At 35.7% G+C, this 20,982-nt stretch overlaps 1 protein-coding gene across 6 annotated transcripts in view; it reads left to right on the top strand.

Moving 5' to 3' along the window:
- MRVI1 (murine retrovirus integration site 1 homolog) overlaps positions 1–20,982 on the top strand; it is a 76,745-nt gene that overhangs the window by 37,567 nt on the left and 18,196 nt on the right. For 5 of the 6 annotated variants that reach the window (XM_009328582.1, XM_009328579.1, XM_009328580.1 and 2 more), the window contains 8 exons: positions 3,454–3,554; positions 6,351–6,421; positions 12,288–12,461; positions 13,456–13,533; positions 14,016–14,065; positions 14,495–14,536; positions 15,697–16,290; positions 18,603–18,681. In XM_009328582.1, the coding sequence (XP_009326857.1) occupies positions 3,454–3,554; positions 6,351–6,421; positions 12,288–12,461; positions 13,456–13,533; positions 14,016–14,065; positions 14,495–14,536; positions 15,697–16,290; positions 18,603–18,681 (1,189 nt within the window). The remainder of the gene's footprint in view (positions 1–3,453; positions 3,555–6,350; positions 6,422–12,287; positions 12,462–13,455; positions 13,534–14,015; positions 14,066–14,494; positions 14,537–15,696; positions 16,291–18,602; positions 18,682–20,982) is intronic. The other variant, XM_009328584.1, reaches the window with a different exon arrangement.

The following is a 20,982-nucleotide window of genomic DNA, read 5'->3' as shown; positions in this document are numbered from 1 at the left end:
ACTGATCATCCATCGGAATTTGGCTGGATTATAACACTTCTAAAAACGCATTTTTTGTATGCTTAGTGAGGGCATGGTAGAGCTTAACAGCCAGAATGTCTGCAGATCCTATCCACCCTGAGTATCCCTGAGCCTCTTGGATCTTCTTTTATGGACCAAACTGCATGTGCCATCCTCTCAGCCCTGCACAAGCCTCCCTGCAAGACTAGATGGCACATGATCATCCTTGTAGATGGATGTGGCTCAGTTCCCACCTGAGCCATAGAGGTGGAGTCAGTTTTACCCTATGTTTTTATGGGAGGAGGGCTTGGGACAAAACGGAAGCAAAGACTTGGTGGCAGGCAGTCACTGGTACTAGGAGATGAGGCAGCTGTTGGGAATAGCTAAAGAGCAGACTTGTCTGGAAGCTAACACAGAGAGTGCAGTTACAGGCAGGCAGTGGGAGAGTGATGGAAAACTTCTGTATCATCTTTGTGCAGATGTACAACTGTGAGGCAGCTTAAGCTTCCTGTTAAAACTTCTCTTCCAAGATCTGCATGTAGCAGCCTGAGTACTCTTCAGAGTATAAAGATTTCTTTTGATTCAAGCCAGCTGGCCCTGCAAAGAACTTCATGCTCTAGCTCTTCCTGCCCCTCTCCTATACAGATGTACAATGGGTTTAGACAATAGGAGGCATGAGTTTCCACCTGTGTAGAAGTTGAACTGCTGTAGCTGCTGACCAAGATTAATGTATTTTACCTGACCTGAGCTAGCCTTGGCTACAGCCTTTTTCTTTCTCTTTTCTTTTCTTTTCTTTTCTTTTTTTTTTTTTAATGAGCTGTTTTTAGAGTCCTAAAATGGACTTGAGTGACTTTAAGGCTGATGTTACGTCATTCAAAAGCTTTTGCTCTTTGGCAGTCATGAGATTAGTATAAACAATGTGCATGTGTACTCAGCTGCTTTGCCCTACAAGCAGGGCAGCAACCTGAATTTTTATCGACTGTTAGACAAAATACATTGTTACTTAGTAACATTTTCAAGAATATTACTAAAAATTGCTTTCAAACTATTATCATACAATGTCAGTTGTACACTTGAATCACATAATATATCATGCTTTTACATTCTAACATTTCCAATATTACAAGGATATTTTTCTTAAACTTAAATCTTCATATTATTTTCTTGGCATGTCTCCCATCCTGCTCTCCTGTTACTGACAATGTGAACTTGCCGAGGAACGTCATATGAGAATTATGAGTATAGAAGTGTGGAGCTGCATGGAATGTATTTATTTTAGTAAAAAACCCTGCTAGTTACAACAGAATCAAGAATCCTAAATCAGATGTCCAAACCAAAGCATATTTTATTGCCTTTCAGAGGAAGAAGGATTATGCTATATACTTTAATATTATACCATTTTCAAAATGCTTCTAGAGTTCTTTGAACTGATCAGAAAATACATTATTTTAACAAGAATAAAACGCAGCACTGGGAGAGATGTTGAAAGGAGTTCTGTTGTATCTGATGGATATTAGCAGTCATGTAACTGTTAGCTTTCTGGATGTATGTAATTCCATTTCAATTTATACTCTGGGCTACTTCTTTATTGTAACAAACCTTATGATTATGCTAATTTCTCCACATGACAGTAGATGACTGAAACAATTATTCATTGATGGCCTTTGTTTCAAATAATTGAAATGATTTAATTTTCTCTGTTCTAAAATGTTGACTTGTTAAACTGTGAGCTATTACATGCTGCATTCTGTAAATGCCTAAATTAGTGCTTTTATAACAGCTTTTTATTACCTGCCTATTTAATGAATATTACTAAAATAAATGTTATTCTGAATTCATTACACTTGTGTCAACCTCTAGTAGGTAAACATTCTTAAAAGGAGTAAGCAAAATTGACAGCGAATGCTGTTTCAGTAAAAGCAAAATTACGTTTATAACAGTTGAATGTAATTGGCTTTGCCATGGATAGCAAACAAGCTCTTTTAGAAAATTCAGAAGCATCACTTTCTAGACAGGTGGTTGATGCCCCAGGCCTGTCAATGTTTAAGAGGCATTTGGACAATGCCCTTAATAACATGCTTTAACTTTTGGTCAGCCCTGAAGTGGTCAGGCAGTTGGGCTAGATGATCATTGTAGGTCGCTTCCAACTGAAAAATCTCTCCTCCTCTCCTCCTCAACTGAAGTAAAAATTTCTTATGAAACTTTGGGATGTAGTTTCAAGAAAAACTTAGACTCCAAATAACTAAATAAAATAAAATACTTGTACATACCCGTGCCTACAGAAGCAATTAGAATTTGCAAATTTACAAATTATTCTTTAAATTTTACAAGTTGATTGATGGCAGTCCCCTGCCACATTTGGGAAGCTTTCCCTCCAGCTATAAAAACTCACACTGCTATGATATGTTCTACTTATCTCATGTTTGTACTCTAAAATAAAAATTGCAACTTCTAACAGGAGCCTACAGTTTCCCCCCTCTGCATGATTTTATGTGAATCACTTTTTTCAACTTCTTGACTGACTGTAAACACCAGATTGCTTATGTAGCCTTTCGACAGTACAGGGGTTGGGTTGTTTTGGTTCTTTTTTTGTGAATCTGAATGTAGTATGTGGGCGAGAAGTAATCATTTTTTTGACTACATATGAGAAACCCACAGTTCTTTATTCCAACTTGATGCATCTCCGTTTGGGATATCTCACAAGAAACAGATTCCTTCTCTTCAGCTGATTGGCATCGTTGTGGTAGAAGGTGTGGGATTAAGTTCTAGGGACAAGTTCTCATCTTTTTTAAGAAGGCAAGCATACATTGATACTCAGTGCCAGTTTGTTTTGTCACTTAAAAATTATGTTGTATTTTATTAAATATTGCAGTTGTATTTTTTTAAAAATATTTTTCCAATTAATGGGAGGGAAAACCAAGTAGAACACTAACAAGATAACGTTATAATTGTTTTCTGGTTTTTTGGATAGCATGTGTACACTTAATACTGCATTTATTCAAGCTTTCATTGCACACTAGTACCATTTGGAGGTTTTGTGTGCCTAATTTAGCCCTGTTTTACATAACTGCTTTTCACTCTTGCCTTCAGCTCATAAGTTCACAAAGTGTTGTCCATGTACTTCAGTAGAGGAATGGTTCGCTGTGTGAAAAACCAGTTTGTCTGCCATTTCAAAGCTTTCTCATTAGTTCCATGCTTATTGAATGTAGCTTGAGTGCATTAAAATTTGTAAAGAAAAATATTCCGGGTCTCCATCATCTCTTTTTAGCAATTTAAGTACAGGCCTCTAATTCACATTTGTTTTATCAAATAAGAGCTAATTCTCACTTAGTTCAGTCATTTTCTCTTTTAGCTAAATTGAGCAATACACATTGTTTTCCACATAGAGTGTCAATATTCAGTGTTTTGAATTTCTGTTTAACTACATTTTTGTATTTGTCACAAACCATTCAGGACACTACTGTTGAAGGGACAGCATGCAGTACACCTTCTATTGTTCTTCCAGAGAATGCTGTTCCGCCAGATGTAGAAATTGATAAAAATCTGGTTAACAGGTACTATATAATACATTACCAATCTATGCATAAATCGTACAGTAATTCCTGGACCTGTGTTTCTAAAATACTGTTTTGAAATGTGTATTGTATTAACATATTATTGCTGTATCTCTATTTGTAATTTGATCATATTGTCTTCGCATTTTGATGATGATTTTTAGGATGCAGGGAAGGGGGGGATGACACAGGAATATAATTGATACTAAAAGGGTAGAGTTTCATATAATACTAAGCCTACCAACCTGACTCAGTATACTTTAAATTTACATGAACTTTCTTATCTTTCAGAATAGCATAATTTGAAACTAAAACCAATATGTAAATTAAAGTTTTGCAAAATTTGGACTAAAAGCTGTAACTTTTGAAGTCCATCCTTTTGCTAGCAAATAAAGTATGGCCTGGTGAGGAAAAAAACTGCTTGGTCAAATCCTGTTGTAGACATATAGTGGTGTGTGTGTGCACTACAATCCTACACCTACTATAAGGGTGACTGACAGTTGGATTCCTCATGTTCTGTGGATGGCAATGCGCAATACTATCCTTCTGTCCAAATTTTAACCTTTACTTAGACCCAGTCAATGAGCAACTGAGGCCAAAAAATGTACAACTGAGCATTTCGTGTTTCCTGAAATATTCCCCCCCATGGAAGTTTTTCAATTCAGTAGCTAAATCCCTAATTCTGGTTGACTAATTATATATGTACACCAGTAGTTTTGCCTTTAATCATACAAATATTTCCACTGAACCAATAAGAACTTTGTAGACTGATGTAGAGTTAGGAAATTAATCCTTTTAAGACTTTAAAAAATTACTGTTTTTTAAATACTAAAGATGTAAGTTCCTCAGGGTATATGCTCAGCCATCAGTGTTGACTCTTGCAAATGTGTGTATCTTATGTACAAAGCCTGTGTTGTCTGTTCCCTTCTTGAATTAAAGAACTAGCTATATTACCATCTTATTACAATATTCTTAGTATCGTGCTGAAAAATAGACATTGTAGCAATAATACTTGCAATCTGTGGTAATTGTTTTGTCTATTGAAAAGAAAATGCAGCAATAGTGTTGTTCTTAAAAACAATCTGTTTGCATGATCCTTAAATTACTAAAGTGTGTTTTAATGAAGAAGGAAGGTTTGCAATGTATGACAGTTTGTATAATAAGGCTTATCTGTGAGGGCAGAAAGTTTCCAAGGAAGGCTTATGATTATAAAAATACTTCGCAATTTTTACTAATAGCTTTTGCAAGTATTCTATTTTTTTTTATAGTTTTATGAACTTCTGAAAATGCTTCTTATCTTCTTTTGACAGGTTTAGCATATTACATATATCTTTCAGAATAAATCTACCTTCCAGTCTTGTGCACATTATCTTGGTTTTGACTTAAAACACATACTGTGTTACATAACTTAAGGTGATGCTGGTGAAGCTACTGTTATTGTATATTGTTTCTTTTCTTACAAAAGTTGTTGGTAGTCTGGCATTGCTGGCTAACTTTGTTTCATAAATTAATATTCTGAGATATTAGAATATCATGATATTATTAGTCAGCATCTTTAAAATTTTCTTCTAAAGGCAGTTAAGATATGCTCAGTTCTTTTGAAGTCCTGAGTTGAAAGCACTGGAAATTGAGTTACTGGACTTTTTTTTCTATCTAAAACACAGATGCAACAAGTGTAGGCTTCTTTTCCAGCTCTCTTCTTTCCCTTCCTCCTTTGAATCTGTTCAGTCCTCCTTACTGTTTTGGTGGAGCTGCAAAAGAAATTTCTGTAGCACCTGGAAACTGGGATAGAACCACATTCCTGACCTTGTGAAAGAAAATAGGTATCAGTTGAAAATTCAAGTAGATAATGTTTCTAAGCTAGACAGTTGGACAACTTAAATGTCTAGCTTGAATACTATAGTACAGTGAGTTTTGAAGCAAATGTTTGGGCCCATTCAGGTAAACAGGGCAAGAATACCACCTTAAGATTAAGCATACATGAAAGTAAGCTGTTGAGTGTAAATAATAATCCTGTTTGAAGTTGAAAACTTCAATTCAATTTTGAGTTGAATTAAGGTTATTTTCAGTCTTCTGATAAAGCATACTTCTTGACCTGGGGTTTTTGATTTATTGACCTGCCATTAGACTTAAAATATGGGAATAGACTAATCAGAAAGTATTGATTATAAATCTGTACTATAATTTGCTTGTATTTTTAAAGTGTACTTCTCCAAACTTCAAGATTATTTAAGAGTCAGAATTACAATGCAGCCCTTTAAAAGCAGCATTATTTGCTGGATCAGCATTTAATTTTCTGCGGTCATTTGAGACTTTCACCTGGTTTTCAGTCTAGAAAGTTCCTGTATTGCTATATGGGAGTGTCAATGTGGGAGCCTAAGAAATTATTTCAGTCATAAAACTTAGTTTAGGAAGCACTAACAATTTACAAAGACTAATTTTTTTTTTTTTTTTGCAATGTACCATATTTACATAAGTTTTAAGTCATGATAATGAACTAAAGAAATGTAGTTTTTCTGAGAAATCAAAAGTTATCAATCAAGTGTATGAGGTTATCAGCAAATGTCAGAACTCCTTTGTGAGAGCAATTTCTGTAATTTTCCTTGTTTCTGCAATTTTCCTCCATTTTCCAGTTGTTTGGAGATGAGAGGAATTGCAATAAAACCTTTTTGTTTTCATTTTTTTAATCAAAGAAAAGAGCTTTCTTTTTAATGTTAAATTTTTATAGAGAAGTAGAACTTTTTTTTTTTTGGTGGCATACTCCCATAATTTTTGTTTGTTAATTTTTCTCTCTAGGCCTCGTAGTCCTCATAGGAGACATTGTAACCGTGCCACTAGGAATCCAACAAGTTCATTGACTTCTGTTGGTAAGAAGTGATTATTCATTTAAGCTAGGATGTTTTCTCAGAAAATGTGACATGCAATAAAGACCTAAATATGGAGTCTGACTGTATTGACTACAGCTTTTTTCCTGTGCATACTGTCTGTAATGCATGCACAGGGAATACTGCTAGCATGTTGAATTGTGATCATGAGTTTATGATCATAAGTGGATTGTATGCAGACAGATCCAGGGAAATATGCATATTGTTAGTTTCATAAAGTTGTTAGATTAGTGTGTTAGCTTAACATTTTTAGAAGGCTGGAGATATACAGGCTTGAAATTCTTGTTGTACGCAAAATACTGTTCAGTAATACTGGTTTTGTTACTTTTGAACAACTGGAATTTTTTTAGCAAGGAACTTAACAGACACTGAAGTCTCAAGTTACTTAGTTTGGCTATCATATCAGATTAAACTTTAAATGAAAACAGCTAGCCAGGGGAAGATTTTCTTCTTTTCTTCACTTTCTAAAGAGTCTCTTAATACATAATTAGTTCTATTAGTTTTCCGATAGCTACCTGTGGAGTAAATTGTTATTCAAGGGGACTAATGGTGCGGATGCAGATTTGTGAGTACTACAAACTGAGGTAAATGCTCATCCTGTTAAGTCAGTGGCAAAGCTCCCATCAGTTCTTAGTCTTAGTATGTTTGCATTTGGATTGTTGTCTCCATTTATGTATTTCCTGTAAAGTAAAAGTTGAACAGAGTTGATAGAATGGTTATACTATCACATGTAAAGGATGAAGGAATAAGCACATGAGACCTTCTACCAAAATGGGGGGGTGTGTGTGTCAGAAATTTAGAATACATTTTAAAAATTATTTTTATCTTTACAACAATGTTACTTTCTCCTAGCCATTAACTTAATTTGAGCCAAGTATCACTGCTTTATGCTGTGCATGAGAAGAGTTTTCTGTAAAATCATGGACTTGTGTGATCATTGCATAACTTAAAAAAAATACTGTATTTGTGACAGACTTAAAACCAAGCTTATCAGGTGACTATTCCAATACTCCTAGAGGCTTTTAAAGGGAAGCAGCCTTTCTAGTATCACTAAGGAACCTAGTTCTTAGGCATCTTGAAACAAATGCATCTGTATCTTTTTTTTTTCATTATTAAAGCACCAGCAAACATCAGAGCCCTGCTACTTCTCCGATACTCAAAATATTCAGAATAAAAATTCTGTTTTATCAACTCAGATTGCCTTTAGTAATTGAGATTCTATTAAGGACTCTGATTAATAAGTCCTCTTCACATGTATTTATTAAGAAACTCAGAAGTGTGGAGTTGTTCTTGATCAATATATTGAACATAGGCATGGGGGTTCATGGAGCATTTCTGAATTTTCCAATAGCAAAGGGATTCCTGGCAGTCTCAGCAAATATTTCTTATAAGAAGCATTGATCTGCTGATCATGCATCCCTAGGGTTGAAAAACGGTTACAGCTAAGACTACTTTCCCTAAATTATAGGTATGTCTCTACTTTCTCTTATATAGGAGGTATTGCATGAAGAAAAAAAAAAATTGGTACCTCTGAAAGTAACCCAAACTCTCTCTGCTATTAACAGTGTATATACATTATTTTTTTTCTTTCCGGTGGTCAAAACAGAGAGGCCAGAACCCTTTCCGGCAGAATTTAATGTATTATTACATATTTCATTTCCCTTTTTGTGGATTTATGAGGGTTAGTTTGCTGGAATTAATTTGATATTTGTGACATGACAAAAATACAATAATAATTTTATAAACCTGGGATCCTGGACTAGTTTTACACAAATAGACAATTGGAGATTTTTAAATTTAGCAGAACATCCTTGGCATTGCCTTTTTCTTAATAAGAAAATAAAATATTTTATCTAAGTAGTATTTCCACTGTTGTACTAGAGTTAACTTCTCAGCCATGCAGAGAGAAGGTGCTAACTATTCGTATCAATAACAGTCAGAATTAATCCTTACTAGTTTGTGATTCTGAAGCTTTCGTAACTGGATACTCAGTTGCATCAGTATGCCTATAAAAATGTAGTTGAGAGAAAGCCCACTGAAAGATTGTTAGGAGGCTTCAAAGAGTTGTGACTTCTCTTGCATTTGCTCCAGTTTTGTGATTGGTCCTTTAAATTCGTGAGTAAAATGAGTTTTTTGGCTGCTTGCATTCAAAGGGAAACTTCCTTTATATGTCCTATAAAACTAAGATGGAGATAAGATCCATGTAAATCAGCTCAGATCCACTTAAAGGAAATTGGAACACTTAAAATCTATCCTGCTTGCCAGCAGTTGATTTTAGAGGTAATTAAACTTGTGGAAACTAAATAAATTCATGGAACTATACTTACAGAAATCAGACTTATACAAAAGAATGATTATCCCTCCATATTCAGGGATGCAGCAGCAAGAGCTGCTCCTTCCACCCACCTGGGCCCTGCCTGCTCCCCAAATCTGGTATCCAAATTAGGGCTTTACGATCTGGATGGGTGGACAACTGGACAGGTAAAATATTGTTTGGATAGTTTGGCTCTGAGGGTTGTGACTGATTAGTCATATACTAGTCGTATACTCCCTAGATGTTAGCAAAAGGAGAGGGTTCTCTGAAAGAAACAAACCTTTCCAGATGTCATTCTGCTGAAGACAGAGCTTTGCTTCAAGCCTGCTTTCTGTTCCAGCTGCTGCAGCTGGCCTTTGGCTGTGTTCTTAGAACCCACTCAAGAAAATGAGTTGTGCTTTCCATCTTTATCAATGACTGGAGGAGGGTAGAGTGCACTCTCATCAAATTAGCAGATGAAATCAAATTGGGGGAGATTAATTAATACATGCTTGAGGGCAGTGCTGCAATTCAGAGAGACCTAGACATGCTGGAGGAATGAGCCAGTAGGAACCATATGAAATTCAGCAAAGACAAATTCAGAGTCCTATGTCTGGGAAGAAATAACCCCTTGCAGTAGATACAGGCTGGGGGTTGGCTAGCTGGAAAGCTGCTCTGCTGAAAAAGGCCTGGAGGCCTTGGTAGACAGCAGGTTGAACATGAACCAGCAGTGTGCCCTTGCAGCAAAGAGGACTAACAGTATTGTGGACTGTACTAATAGAAGTTTAGCCAGTAGATCAAGGAAAGTGTTCATTCCCTTTTATTTAGCACTCTAGACTGCATCTAGAAAACTGCATCCAGTTTTGGGACCTCCAATAAAAGAAGGGTGTTGATAAATGGGAGTGAGTCCAATGGAGGGCCACAAAGATGGTCCAGGGGCTGGAAACACTTGACCTGTGAGGGAAGGCTGAAGGAGCTGGCCTAATTTAGCCTGGAGAAGAGATGGCTTTAGGGGAAATCTAATACAGCCTTTCAATACCAATGAGAAGATTATCAAGAAAATGGATTCAGGCCCATGGCAGGAGGACAAGAGGCAATGAACGTAATTTGAAACAAGCAAAGCTCTAAGTGGGTAGAAAGAAGAATTTTTCGCTCACTATAGAGTCAAGCATTAGAACAGTCTGCCCAGAGAGGTTTTGCATCTCCATCCTTAGAGGTTTTTCAAGACCAGATTGTCTTGAAAGACCAGAAACCTAGTCTGATTTCACGACTCATTCTGCTTTGAACAGGTTGGACTAGGTGACCTCCAATAGTCCTTTCCAACCTGAATTACTCTATGATTCTAAGATATTGCTTTTCTAAGTTAGGCATTTTCTAATTAAACTCTGTTACAAAATGTCTCCTGTTGGAGGTCTGACTTGCGTGAAAGAAACGTAATTTTATGGACATGTACAAAATCATAAACTTGTAGACCTGAAATAATCAACAAGTGATTCTTTGAACATTTGTAAGCAGGTGCTGAGATGGGATGCAGCAGGAGAAACTAAAGGGAATTCATGGGAAAAGAGGAAATGGCAGCAAAGGGGAAGGTAAATGGAAGTGGTGAAGAGGCAGAAGGCAAGGCAAATATAAAGAGGCAAAGATGTTGAGTATAGTGAGGAAAACTCATCTGCTCAAGGAAGATAGAAATTACCATGCCTTGCAGCTCTCCTCTTTTGCTGGCTCAAGAAAAGTGCCATGGGAGGTCCTTCTCTCAAACTTTCAACACACAAATCATAGTGTAAAACAAAACAGATATTTCATTAAAAATAGATTGCTTTAAGAATATCCAATCTGTGGGCATGCATTTTGACAGCCTTGAAATGGAACTAAATTTATGGAAATTAAAAACAAAACAACCCTTCCCCCCCAAAAAACCCAAAAAACACCAAACCAAACAAACAACCCCGCACCCACAAACCAAAAACCCTTGAGTTTTTGCTGCTTACTTATGTCCTTAGCTTTTCTGAAGACTGATTGTTCTGTAATGGCTCTTGTCAAATTTAAAAATATTTTTCTCTTATTACCTGATGACTTCCCTCCCCCTTACCCAAGCTGTTCTTTAGTAAGTTGTTCTTACTGCAAAACAGCGTTATAAATTCATCATCAAGCTGGGGAGAGAGACAGTCACAACTAATATTTCTTAGAACACATTTTATTCACTAAGCTGTTGTTAATGTGATCAAGTTGTTACTAATACCAGATAACTCTTTACATGGCACAGTCACTTATTCACTCATATCGTTCGTTCACTCACCCAGTTACAAATTTTCTCAGAGTTACCTGAGAATAAATGTCTGACTTGCAGTCTGTTGTTGATGCTAGTGTGTGCCAGTGGCCTTGTACAGACTGTTGGTGGTCTGTTTATCAGTTCTTGCACATCCAACAAGCTTACTAGTCTGTAGAGTTTATCAACCCATGAAAAACTTGCATACACTACCTTGTCAGCATATATATTTCCTTTTTTTGGCCTGTTGTTTTCAGGTAACTCTTTCTCCATACAAGCCTAGATGCTTGTAGAAGCCATTCATACCAACTCACACAGAGAGCCTTTCTGACAACAGGCTACATTCTTTGCTTAATCATAGCCTGGGAAATTGTAAAAACTAGTGCTCAAAGTTTAGTGTGTTTAACCAATTTGGAAGCCAGGGATTAATGGGTTCTTTCTACAACTAATTAAAAATTGTTTAGAAAACAATGCATTAATCTAAAGGTCTAAGTGTAAGGCAGTGGCTTTCAGTTTGTGGTCCATGCATTCTCCTGGGTCACATATCTAACCTATAAACATAAGTGGGCATGAGGAAAAGCAGTCTCTAACAATGCCTTCTTTAAGCATTGGATATTCTAATGGGATTTGCAATTCCTTTGGAAAATTCATGCAGGTCCACCACATGGTAGAGATTGATTTGCTTTTTGAAATAGCTTTATAATTCTCAGGCTTTAGCTATTCAACTTCTGCTTGCAGCTTTGCCAGATGCAGCTTCTGTATTTGTGGGAAAAGCTCTTCTATCTGCATAGAATAAAATCTTTATACTTCCAAACACTGCACTTTGTTTTGTAGATTATTTGATGGAATCACCTGTATCTTAAAACTAGTGTGCATAAATCTTTGCCAGGTGAGTTTGTGGGACCTTAGCCTTGAAAAACCGGACATACAAAATCCATGGAAAAACTGAGTCTACGACAGAAATGCCATGACTGCTAGTTGAGATGGATCTAATGCCGCTTTTACTGATAAATTAGAAAAACTGTATTGGGGACACAGCTGGAAAAGCCAGTTTCACATATCAGAGCATCTTTGATCATAGTGACTTAATCTTAGTGGGTTATCTGTGTTTTTGAGGACTTGCTCTGAACTTGAGAATATAACAACATTAGAAATGAACAGACATTAATGTTTGTTAAATGCAAGCTCAAAGCTGAATTTATAGGTACGTTTTGTACTTGCTACTCTGAAATGCCACAGCATATCTGGAAATCTGAGATACAGCTCTAATTCTGACGTTTTCTACCCAGACAACAGTGGTCATGTGATTGATCTGGTAAATGATCAGCTACCGTATGTCAAAATATCAGAGGAAGACAAAAAGAAGAACCTTGAATTACTAGAAGAAGCAAAGAAAGTGAGCGAGAGGTTTCTGATGCGCAGAGGCAGAAAGTCAAGAAGCAGCCTTCCAGAGTCACCCACAGGTAGGTGCAGATTATGAAAACAGGATTTTATATTCTACTTCAAAGATCTGCAAAGGCTCAAACAAGCATCTACTGTAATGCATACATTGCTACTGTATACATACACTTTGTTAATTTGAAGGTCAGAATCCCTCTGCCCCTTCTCACAATTCCGTATAAAACAGACATGATCAATCTCTATATTCAGATGTAACAGTGGAAGACGGTGTAAAGTTTTCAAGTGCCTGAATGACACACTGCAAACACTGTAACAGGAAAGCATGAAGTATTTCTATTGGAATCTAAAAAATGGTCACAAATTTCTGTTTGTGAAGATTTTCTTCCTAACGTTCCTATTGTACATAAAATGAAAATTTAATGGCAAGATTCATACTGCTGAAAAAACATTCCCCCCAGACATAATCACACAGACTTTTATTCTGAACATAGTCATAAACTAAGCTGAATGGACCAGATCCTCCTTTAAAAACAGCAGAATAAAATGTTTTGTTCTAGAATGTCAGTTGAAATTATCTTTTTTCCCCTCATATGAAGCGTTTGAAAACTAGGACAAAATGCCATTTTATCATGAAGTAGGACTTTCATTTAGCTTTGAAATGCCAATTCAAAACAAAGTTCTATCTTCAAATTGGCTTCACACTTTCTGGAAGGAAAAAAACAACTATACCTTTTAAAATTAAATTTTCCTTTTTTTAATTTCTAAATTCCTTGTGAATCCTTCTCTTGTGTCTACTTCTCTGCAGTGCTTACAGTATCAGAAAACTGCAGAGAATAAGGATTCTGTGTATCAACAGCATTGTATTTGTTTATGGCAGGTATACGAGATAAAACCTACTCTCGGTTCCTAAAATGACTTGTCAGGTTCTGGACAAACTCATGATTGATGACTATGATATTCATGTTTTAATCTTATCTGAATTTTAAAAATTCAGAAGCTACAAGCCTAGAAAGTAAAATGACCTTTTTTTTTGTTTTTGTCTTTGTTTTAATGAAGCAGTTTCCCCTACACTTAGTCCTAAAGTTTCACCAGTAGCATCTCGGAGCAACTCTCTCACTCTTCCAGTTCCATCAGGTAAAATGATCTATGCAGGTTCAAACTTTAACTTATAAAAGCTCACAAAAAATGTATTTTTTAATATTTCTTGAGGAGAAGTCAAAATCTGTAGATTCAAGCATATCTTCCTGAATATGACAAAGCTCATGAATGCCCATAATACATATTTTTACTTTTTTTTTGTACTATATTTTTATTCCTGTGGTGCTGCTAGGTTACATGTTCTATTTTTTTTATTCTTTTCAATAATGGGGTTTTGAGAAGCTTTAATCATAGAATCATAGAATCATAGAATAGTTTAGGTTGGAAGGGACCCTAATGATCTTTCACTTACTATATTTTAGATTTTTTTTTCCCTTTTAAATAGTATTTTCCACATTTAAATTTTGTCCTTAATATATTACATGGAACTGTGCATGTATGTGTTTGCTAATGCTGTAGTAGTAAAAATTTTGAGCAAGACATCAGAATATGCCTTAATTAAGTGTGTCTCTTTCTAGGGACTGATGCATGCACAACCGCTAGTGTCGAGTCAGTATCTCCAGGGCAGGTAAGAAAGAGCTGAATAGTCTGCACAGTAACCTGGTTATTACAGTACTATATTACACTATGTTGTCCTGTTAGTCCCCGAGGAAAATGGGATGTTTTGAATACCATTTTATATACCAAGTTTGGGTTATTGGTATGTTTTTTCTGCAGAGTGAACGACTAATAAATGTTTACTCTGAAGACAAAAATCCATGAGGTAACAAGCGCTGAAGGATCATAGAGATGTTAAGTGTAGAAAATGGAAAAAGATCCAATATAATCCTAATCTATGGAAAAAACTAATCCCTAAAATTACTTCATAAATAAACGTGACAAGCAGTGTAAAAATTAAGAGATTCAAAGTTCATCCATTAGTATCTATATCTAACATTTGCAGCATAGATGTGAAAGATAACCTTGTAAGGCAATTTTTTTCTTCCTTTTTTGCTAGAATAACAGAACTGTGAAAGAGGATGACAGGCAAACTGCAGAGGTAAGTGTTTCACATTAAGTGTTGAACAAAATCTGCCTGTTTGTCTTAGCACACATATGCCTGTTATTTATGTGACTAAAAAGGCTAAAAGACTGTTCACTGACTGAAAAGGAAAATGATACCACTGTAAGAAATTGTGAAGCACCTGCAAATGTAGTGGAGGACAATGGACTTACAGGTAGCCTTTACATCCTATCATGCACCCTGCTCTAGCTCAATTAAAATCAATATACTAAATACCTTTATAAGTAAAGTAAAAATATCTACTATAGCCACTTTGGTGTATGCTGGTGTTTTAGACAGACATCCTCTTACAGACACCTTTGGTTCAGTGGAAGAGGTTACTGTATCTTGTGTTCCGCACCACTGATGGGATGTTACTGCTCCACACAACTATTGGTGGAGCAGTTTATATGAATGCTTCCTAATTTCTTTCAGGTAATGTCAGATGGCTCTTTAAAGAGATTTTGCTGTGAGTGGATTAGGCAATACTTAGAAAAAACAGTATGGCAGCAGAATTATGGAGCAGCAAATATAAAGGAGAGGAGTAGCAACGTATCTAAGGCAGAGCCCACAGTTAAATTGTATGTTGGTTGCCTTAAATTGCTGACACAGGTGCCCTTAGACAAAATACAGATTCTGTATCAAAGTAGCCAAGGTATAGGCAAACATTCTTTTGCCAGTTCTCCTGTAGAGAGTGCAGCCAAATTATAATCTATGGTACTGCACACAAAGTAAGAAGAGAGAAATTACAATATGTGCTTTAACTTAGTGTACAAGCCCATGTTTTTTTGCCTTGGGAAGTGAGGGACTAACGGAAAACAATCAAAGGAAAGTAACAGTGCTATAAGATACAGGGTTAAATACGTGTACTCAGGCAAACCTTACATTAAGATGATGAGAAACTTGGCTATGTGAGGATTGCTGTAATGGACTCTGGAATGGGAGGAGGTTATCTCAAAAGTTCAGAGAAGAGATTCCCAATTCAGTGTTCTTTCAAGTGCCTTTTAAAAATTATTTCTCTCGTCAACAGCACATTGTTTAAAACCCAATGTCACTGAAAAGGAAATGGCTTTTTACAGTGAAAATCTGTCCTTGGGCAAGGGAAGAGAGAAATCTGGACTTGTTTCTCTGTTTTATGTGTGTCCCTCTGCTTTCAGAATGCTGCAAGAGGATTAATTGATCGAAGGCAGAATGATCAAAGAAAGATTTCTCAGGGAAGGTTTGTTCCTCGTTCTGCTGGTTTTGAAAACTCCAAAGAGAAGCTCTCAGAACAAAAAGAAAACTTTGATCCACGTAAACATATGGATACTTTACCTAAATGCTCCCCTTCAGGTGGTGATGGTGGCAGAATGTCTCTTAACACTTGCATGAATGTTTGTGAAAATGAACTTGGAAAATCATTCCTCAAGAAAGCAAAAGAAAATGATGTTCCTTTAAGAACCCATCTACCAGGACCAGGAATAGGAAATATAGACCCAAAGCTAAAAATTCCTGTTCCAGAAATGAGGGACCATAAAGTTTCATGTAAACCAGAATTTAAACTGTGTGGACTGCGTCCTCCTCTACTACGGGCTGTATCATGGGATAGCTCGGAGCCTGGACAGAAAGATAAAACACCTTTACAATTACCATCTGAGGAAGATAAAAGCTTTGTTGTTGGTAATAAATCCAGCAATCAATTAAAAGCATTCAAAGACCTTCAAATCCAAGTTCAACCGGTTCGAATGCAGAAATTGACAAAGCTCAGAGAGGTGAGTCCTAGTCATCAGCTGTATCCTGTTTTAAAGTTATTTTCATACCTTACTAAACTTTCAACTTGCTTAGCATTATTTTTATCATTGCAGGAAACATACAGCAATATAATGGGAAACAGTTTCAGCAAAATCAATACAGAATTATATCGTTTTTCCTTTGCAACTTTAGTAAACAGTAACCTGTAACTAAATTCCATGGAATTATTCTATTTTAGTTCTCCTCAAATATGCATCAACTGCACTGTGGTCTCTTCAATATGCACATATGCATATGGTCTTGCACATGCAGGTTTTGGCCCCCAGAAAAAAAATTGTAATACTTGTGTCAAGAAAGTACTAATTACTTTCATTGTGACAGAAAGGTAGTCTAAAACACAATATATCTCACATTTGCGTCGTTTACATGACCTATAAACAGGAAGCAGTTGGTTAACAATCATGTCATTTGTAAAATGTACTTGGGACTAAAATGATCTATTTTGATTTCTAAAGAGAATTTTAGATCTGAAGAATCTTTCCTTCCTCAGGATGTAACAACATTATCTTTAAAAGGGTCACTTATGCTCTTTTACTTCCTTTGCTTCCCTGTGCTATGCTTTTTCTGTTCCTTCGATGTTGTCCTCAAATCCACGGGCTCTTCCAATATATTGACTAATTGACTGATTTCTGTATGAGTAGGCTGAGACCTGCATATAAACAGAAATCTTTAACTGAAGTTTGGAGACAGTTACTATACTCTTGTTTGTCGGCTTACAAGCCTCTGCATGTCATATAATGTTTGTAAACTTTCTTTGGATTTAAAAATCACTTTTACATTGTTCAGCTGAGTGTTTTTGAGCCCTGTATTGGTTGGTATTCTCCCTTCTAAGGGCAGTAGTCCTGTCATTCAAGAATACTAGCCTTTGCAATAACATTACATTTGCAAGATCTCAGGGGACAGGAAATTGTTTAATAAGCAAAAAATCATACCAAAACATTCTCAGACAATGTCTCAGGCTGTCCAGAGTTTTAAAACTGGGTGTCTCTGAGAGGAAGGGCAGGTAGAGGATGGCCAGACTTACAGTTTCTAATTCTAACATGATGCAAATATGTCAGCTTCTTGAAGGATAGGCTTGAACTATGAAATCTATAAAGTAATCCGCTGCTAAGTAATTATCTAAATGATTGGTAAAAATTAATTAAACCCTAGGAATTAACCAGTGTATTGAAAAAAGTAGAAATGTCATGAAATGAGAAACCACCATCATAAAGCAACTAGCATGTGTGTATAGCAAAAATGACCTTTGAAAGAAAAAGAAAAAAAATGTAGTAGTTATTTTCCTTAACAGCCTAATAAGACTATTTTCTTTGACCTCCATAGTTAATATTTTAAGATGAACAGAGGGCTGACGGGCAAGGACCTCAGATTCTTCACTTCGGTTATTTCATTCCCATTGTATTGCTTGAGAATGGCAGCTCAGTTATTAATCTTTTCCTGTTTATATAACACACGTATTCTTAGCATATATGTACTGGATGTTTTGATTATAGAGATGCTTGAGCCATATAATTTTCAAAGTCCTAGAAGTTGTTAAGCACAAATAGTAGTTAGAGTCGGAAAATGAATACAACATAATATATAATTCCAGTTAGGTGAGATTTGAATTCTGTCTCCAGTAGGAATTGCCTACTTATAAAGAAAAGCAGGTGTTTGTGAATTTTAAACATATTTGAGAATATGAAAGTAGAAAATGAGATGATAGGAGTAGAAATAAGATAACAAGGTTTAATCCTTTAGAGTACATTCTTCCCTACCTGTAAGGAATAGGGTCAGAGTACAGTAACAGTGAAGTATTAACTTGCAACTGTAGCATACTAAGCCTCAGTGTGAATAAATCCTACTGAATAAGTCAAAGTGGTAAAGTCTCATATATCTGATTTGCTGAATTTTCTCTCCTTTCTGGGATACTTACTTATTACTATGGCTATATCCAAAATTGCTTTTTTTGCTCTCATTTACTAAAACTCTCATTTACCAAAACTCAATTCTTCTACTTGAGTAAGGGGCACATGTTGTAAATCTCTGTTTGCCTGACCAGGAATTTTTCTACATAATGCATGTATGAAATTTGAAATATGTAATATTTAAGAGTGTGTGTGTGAATTTACATGTATCCATGCCATGTAGCATCTGATTCTAACTTAATATATATATCTCCATTATGTTTATTAACTAAAGTGAATGTTATACTTAGTGTTCACATGGCAGGGATGTTTAAATTGAGATTTCTAGTTAAGTTACTTAGAAATATTACTGTTTTTCTTAACAGGAGCATATTTTGATGAGAAATCAAAATTTAGTTGGACTTAAACTTCCTGAACTTAGTGAAGCAGCTGAACAGGAAAAAGGTGCAGTATCATAAAAGCTGGAAGGAGTGTTTGTTTGTTATGAGCTGATTTTTATAACTGACTAATATGGAGGGGAAAAAAAAGTCTTTCTTCAATTGCAATAGTAGTTTTAATGAAGTAGTCATGGAGGAGGGCAGTAATTAATGAGTAAGAGAGACCAATAATCAAAGTACCTGAATTTCTTGATGATCTGAGCCAAGAAGATACTGTAGGTATTATTACAACCAAATTAAAAGATTTATACCTGGAACAGAGTCTAGCTTGTACTGAATAGATGGAGGACTGTATCAAGTTTCAGTGACTTTCTGAAAAAAACTTTCAGCAGTGATGGATTGAATGGATGTGACCTCTGCGAGATTTTGTGGCCATAAGGCTGAATTTGGTCCTTGAAGTGTAAATAAGAGATGGAATGCTTTATTCCTGCTTTTTTATTTTAGTGTATGTGTGGCAAATATTGGAATGGCATGTTCACTTCTGGTCCACAGCTCTATGTCAATGTGGATAAGTAAGAGTAAGGCCAGAGAAGAGACATAAAGTGATTGAAGGATTGGAAAAATATGCCTTACAATAAGTGAGGGTTTTTTTAGCTCAATTTGTATGATTTTCTAATAAGGAAAAGGCTTAAAACTCTACATAAATGAGGAAACAGAAATCTGGCACCAAATGTTTTTTCCAATCTAACACAGGCAAATGAGACTTGATGCCTGTAGGCTGCATCTAAAAAGATTCAGAATAGAAATAAAGAGCAAAGATATAATCCTGAGGACAATTCAACAACTGGAAGAACTAAATAGCAGTAGTGCTGAGCAATCAGTTGAAAATATTTAAACTACTTCCAAACAAATATACACTTTTGGTTAAGTCAGAACTTGTTCAGAGTGTTTTTAAGGCCACATTAACTGAAATAGAGATGGTTAATATGAAAGGAGCTGAAACTGATTATCCAAGATTTGATCCAAAGACAATTTCCATCTTTCCTAATACTGTTCATTTTGCTAATTCATAGATTTGCTTTGGGACTGTTTCATAATGCTTTTTCATTTCTGTTACACAGGGAGATGGCTGAGATATTACATTTCATGGTATCTCTGGAAACAGACTCACTTTCAGTCTGAATGAAACAAGATTAAAAGAGGCTTCTTGTCCTCTTTCTGTATTTAGTGATTATATCTTTGGATCATTATCATATCATTGAGATATGGTAATATTATTCCTGTCACTCTGCTAATATATCATTTCAGAGAAATTATTTAGCAGGCTGTTTGAAAGTGTAAAATAGTTGCCATTTTACCAGCCTGTTACATAATTTTGGCAGATTTGAAACTTTTGAGGAAAACATTATGAAAAGCTAAGCATTATTTTATCCAGCTTTTCAACCAAGATCTCATGAGCATGACAAGCTTTTTAAAGTCTACTAACTTATCTAAATGATAGCCAGAACATTAAGGGTCAACTCCTTGCCCTCAGTGGGGAAAACAAGTGAGGGGTCAAATCCTTAGTTCATTTGTTAGGGAGACTTACTTCCTTACCTTGCCATAAAAGCCACTTTGTGCTTTTTAACTAGAGTAGTAATTTTGCTTAAACAATAGGAGATAGCCAGCTACTTCATTATTACTGTTATGAATCAAATATACTGGCTCCATCATGTTTTGCTATCAATGCCAAGTTATTGTGATCATCTTAGTAAACACAACTTTGCATACACAGAAGTTTAGATAAGTGGGATATATGAGATCTGGAGACATTGTGATATAAGGCTGGCTTTTTATGGGGACAGATATGACTGCTCTTAAGTAAATACTGGAATTTTTAAATATAAAGGAAATACACAGAACTAAAATGTAGGTAGAAAGAATCTCCCATTCTCTTCTGTCTTTCATGTTAATGCTCTCCACATTTACAAAATTTGAGCTTTTTCACATTATTTGTTTTGCAAGTCTAAGAATCTTTCTCTTATGCCAAGTGAACAAGAGAACTGTACAAAGATACCTTCCCAACTCTGAGATTCACACTGGGGAACGTGACTTTCCTATAGGAGAGTCCTTCATTAAATTCTGGCAAGATAGAAGGAGATAAGGGAATTATTATATATGCAATTAAATAAAATGAAAATTAAAAAGTTAAGTAACATGAATTTAAAAAAAAATGTTTAAGCCATATCTTGGTCCTTATGAAAGTGACAGAAGTAGAGAATGCAATTATAACCTTTATGTCCTGTTTCAATGAACATGCAGTGAACAAACAAGCACATGTTGTAAATTCATCACCACAAATGGTGCACAAAATCTGTAGTATAGTACA

This window comes from Pygoscelis adeliae, unplaced genomic scaffold, assembly GCF_000699105.1.
Source record: "Pygoscelis adeliae isolate BGI_AS28 unplaced genomic scaffold, ASM69910v1 Scaffold166, whole genome shotgun sequence".
Taxonomy (NCBI): domain Eukaryota; kingdom Metazoa; phylum Chordata; class Aves; order Sphenisciformes; family Spheniscidae; genus Pygoscelis; species Pygoscelis adeliae.
Note: the sequence above shows the minus strand (reverse complement) of the source record. Positions and strands in the feature narration are given on the sequence as shown.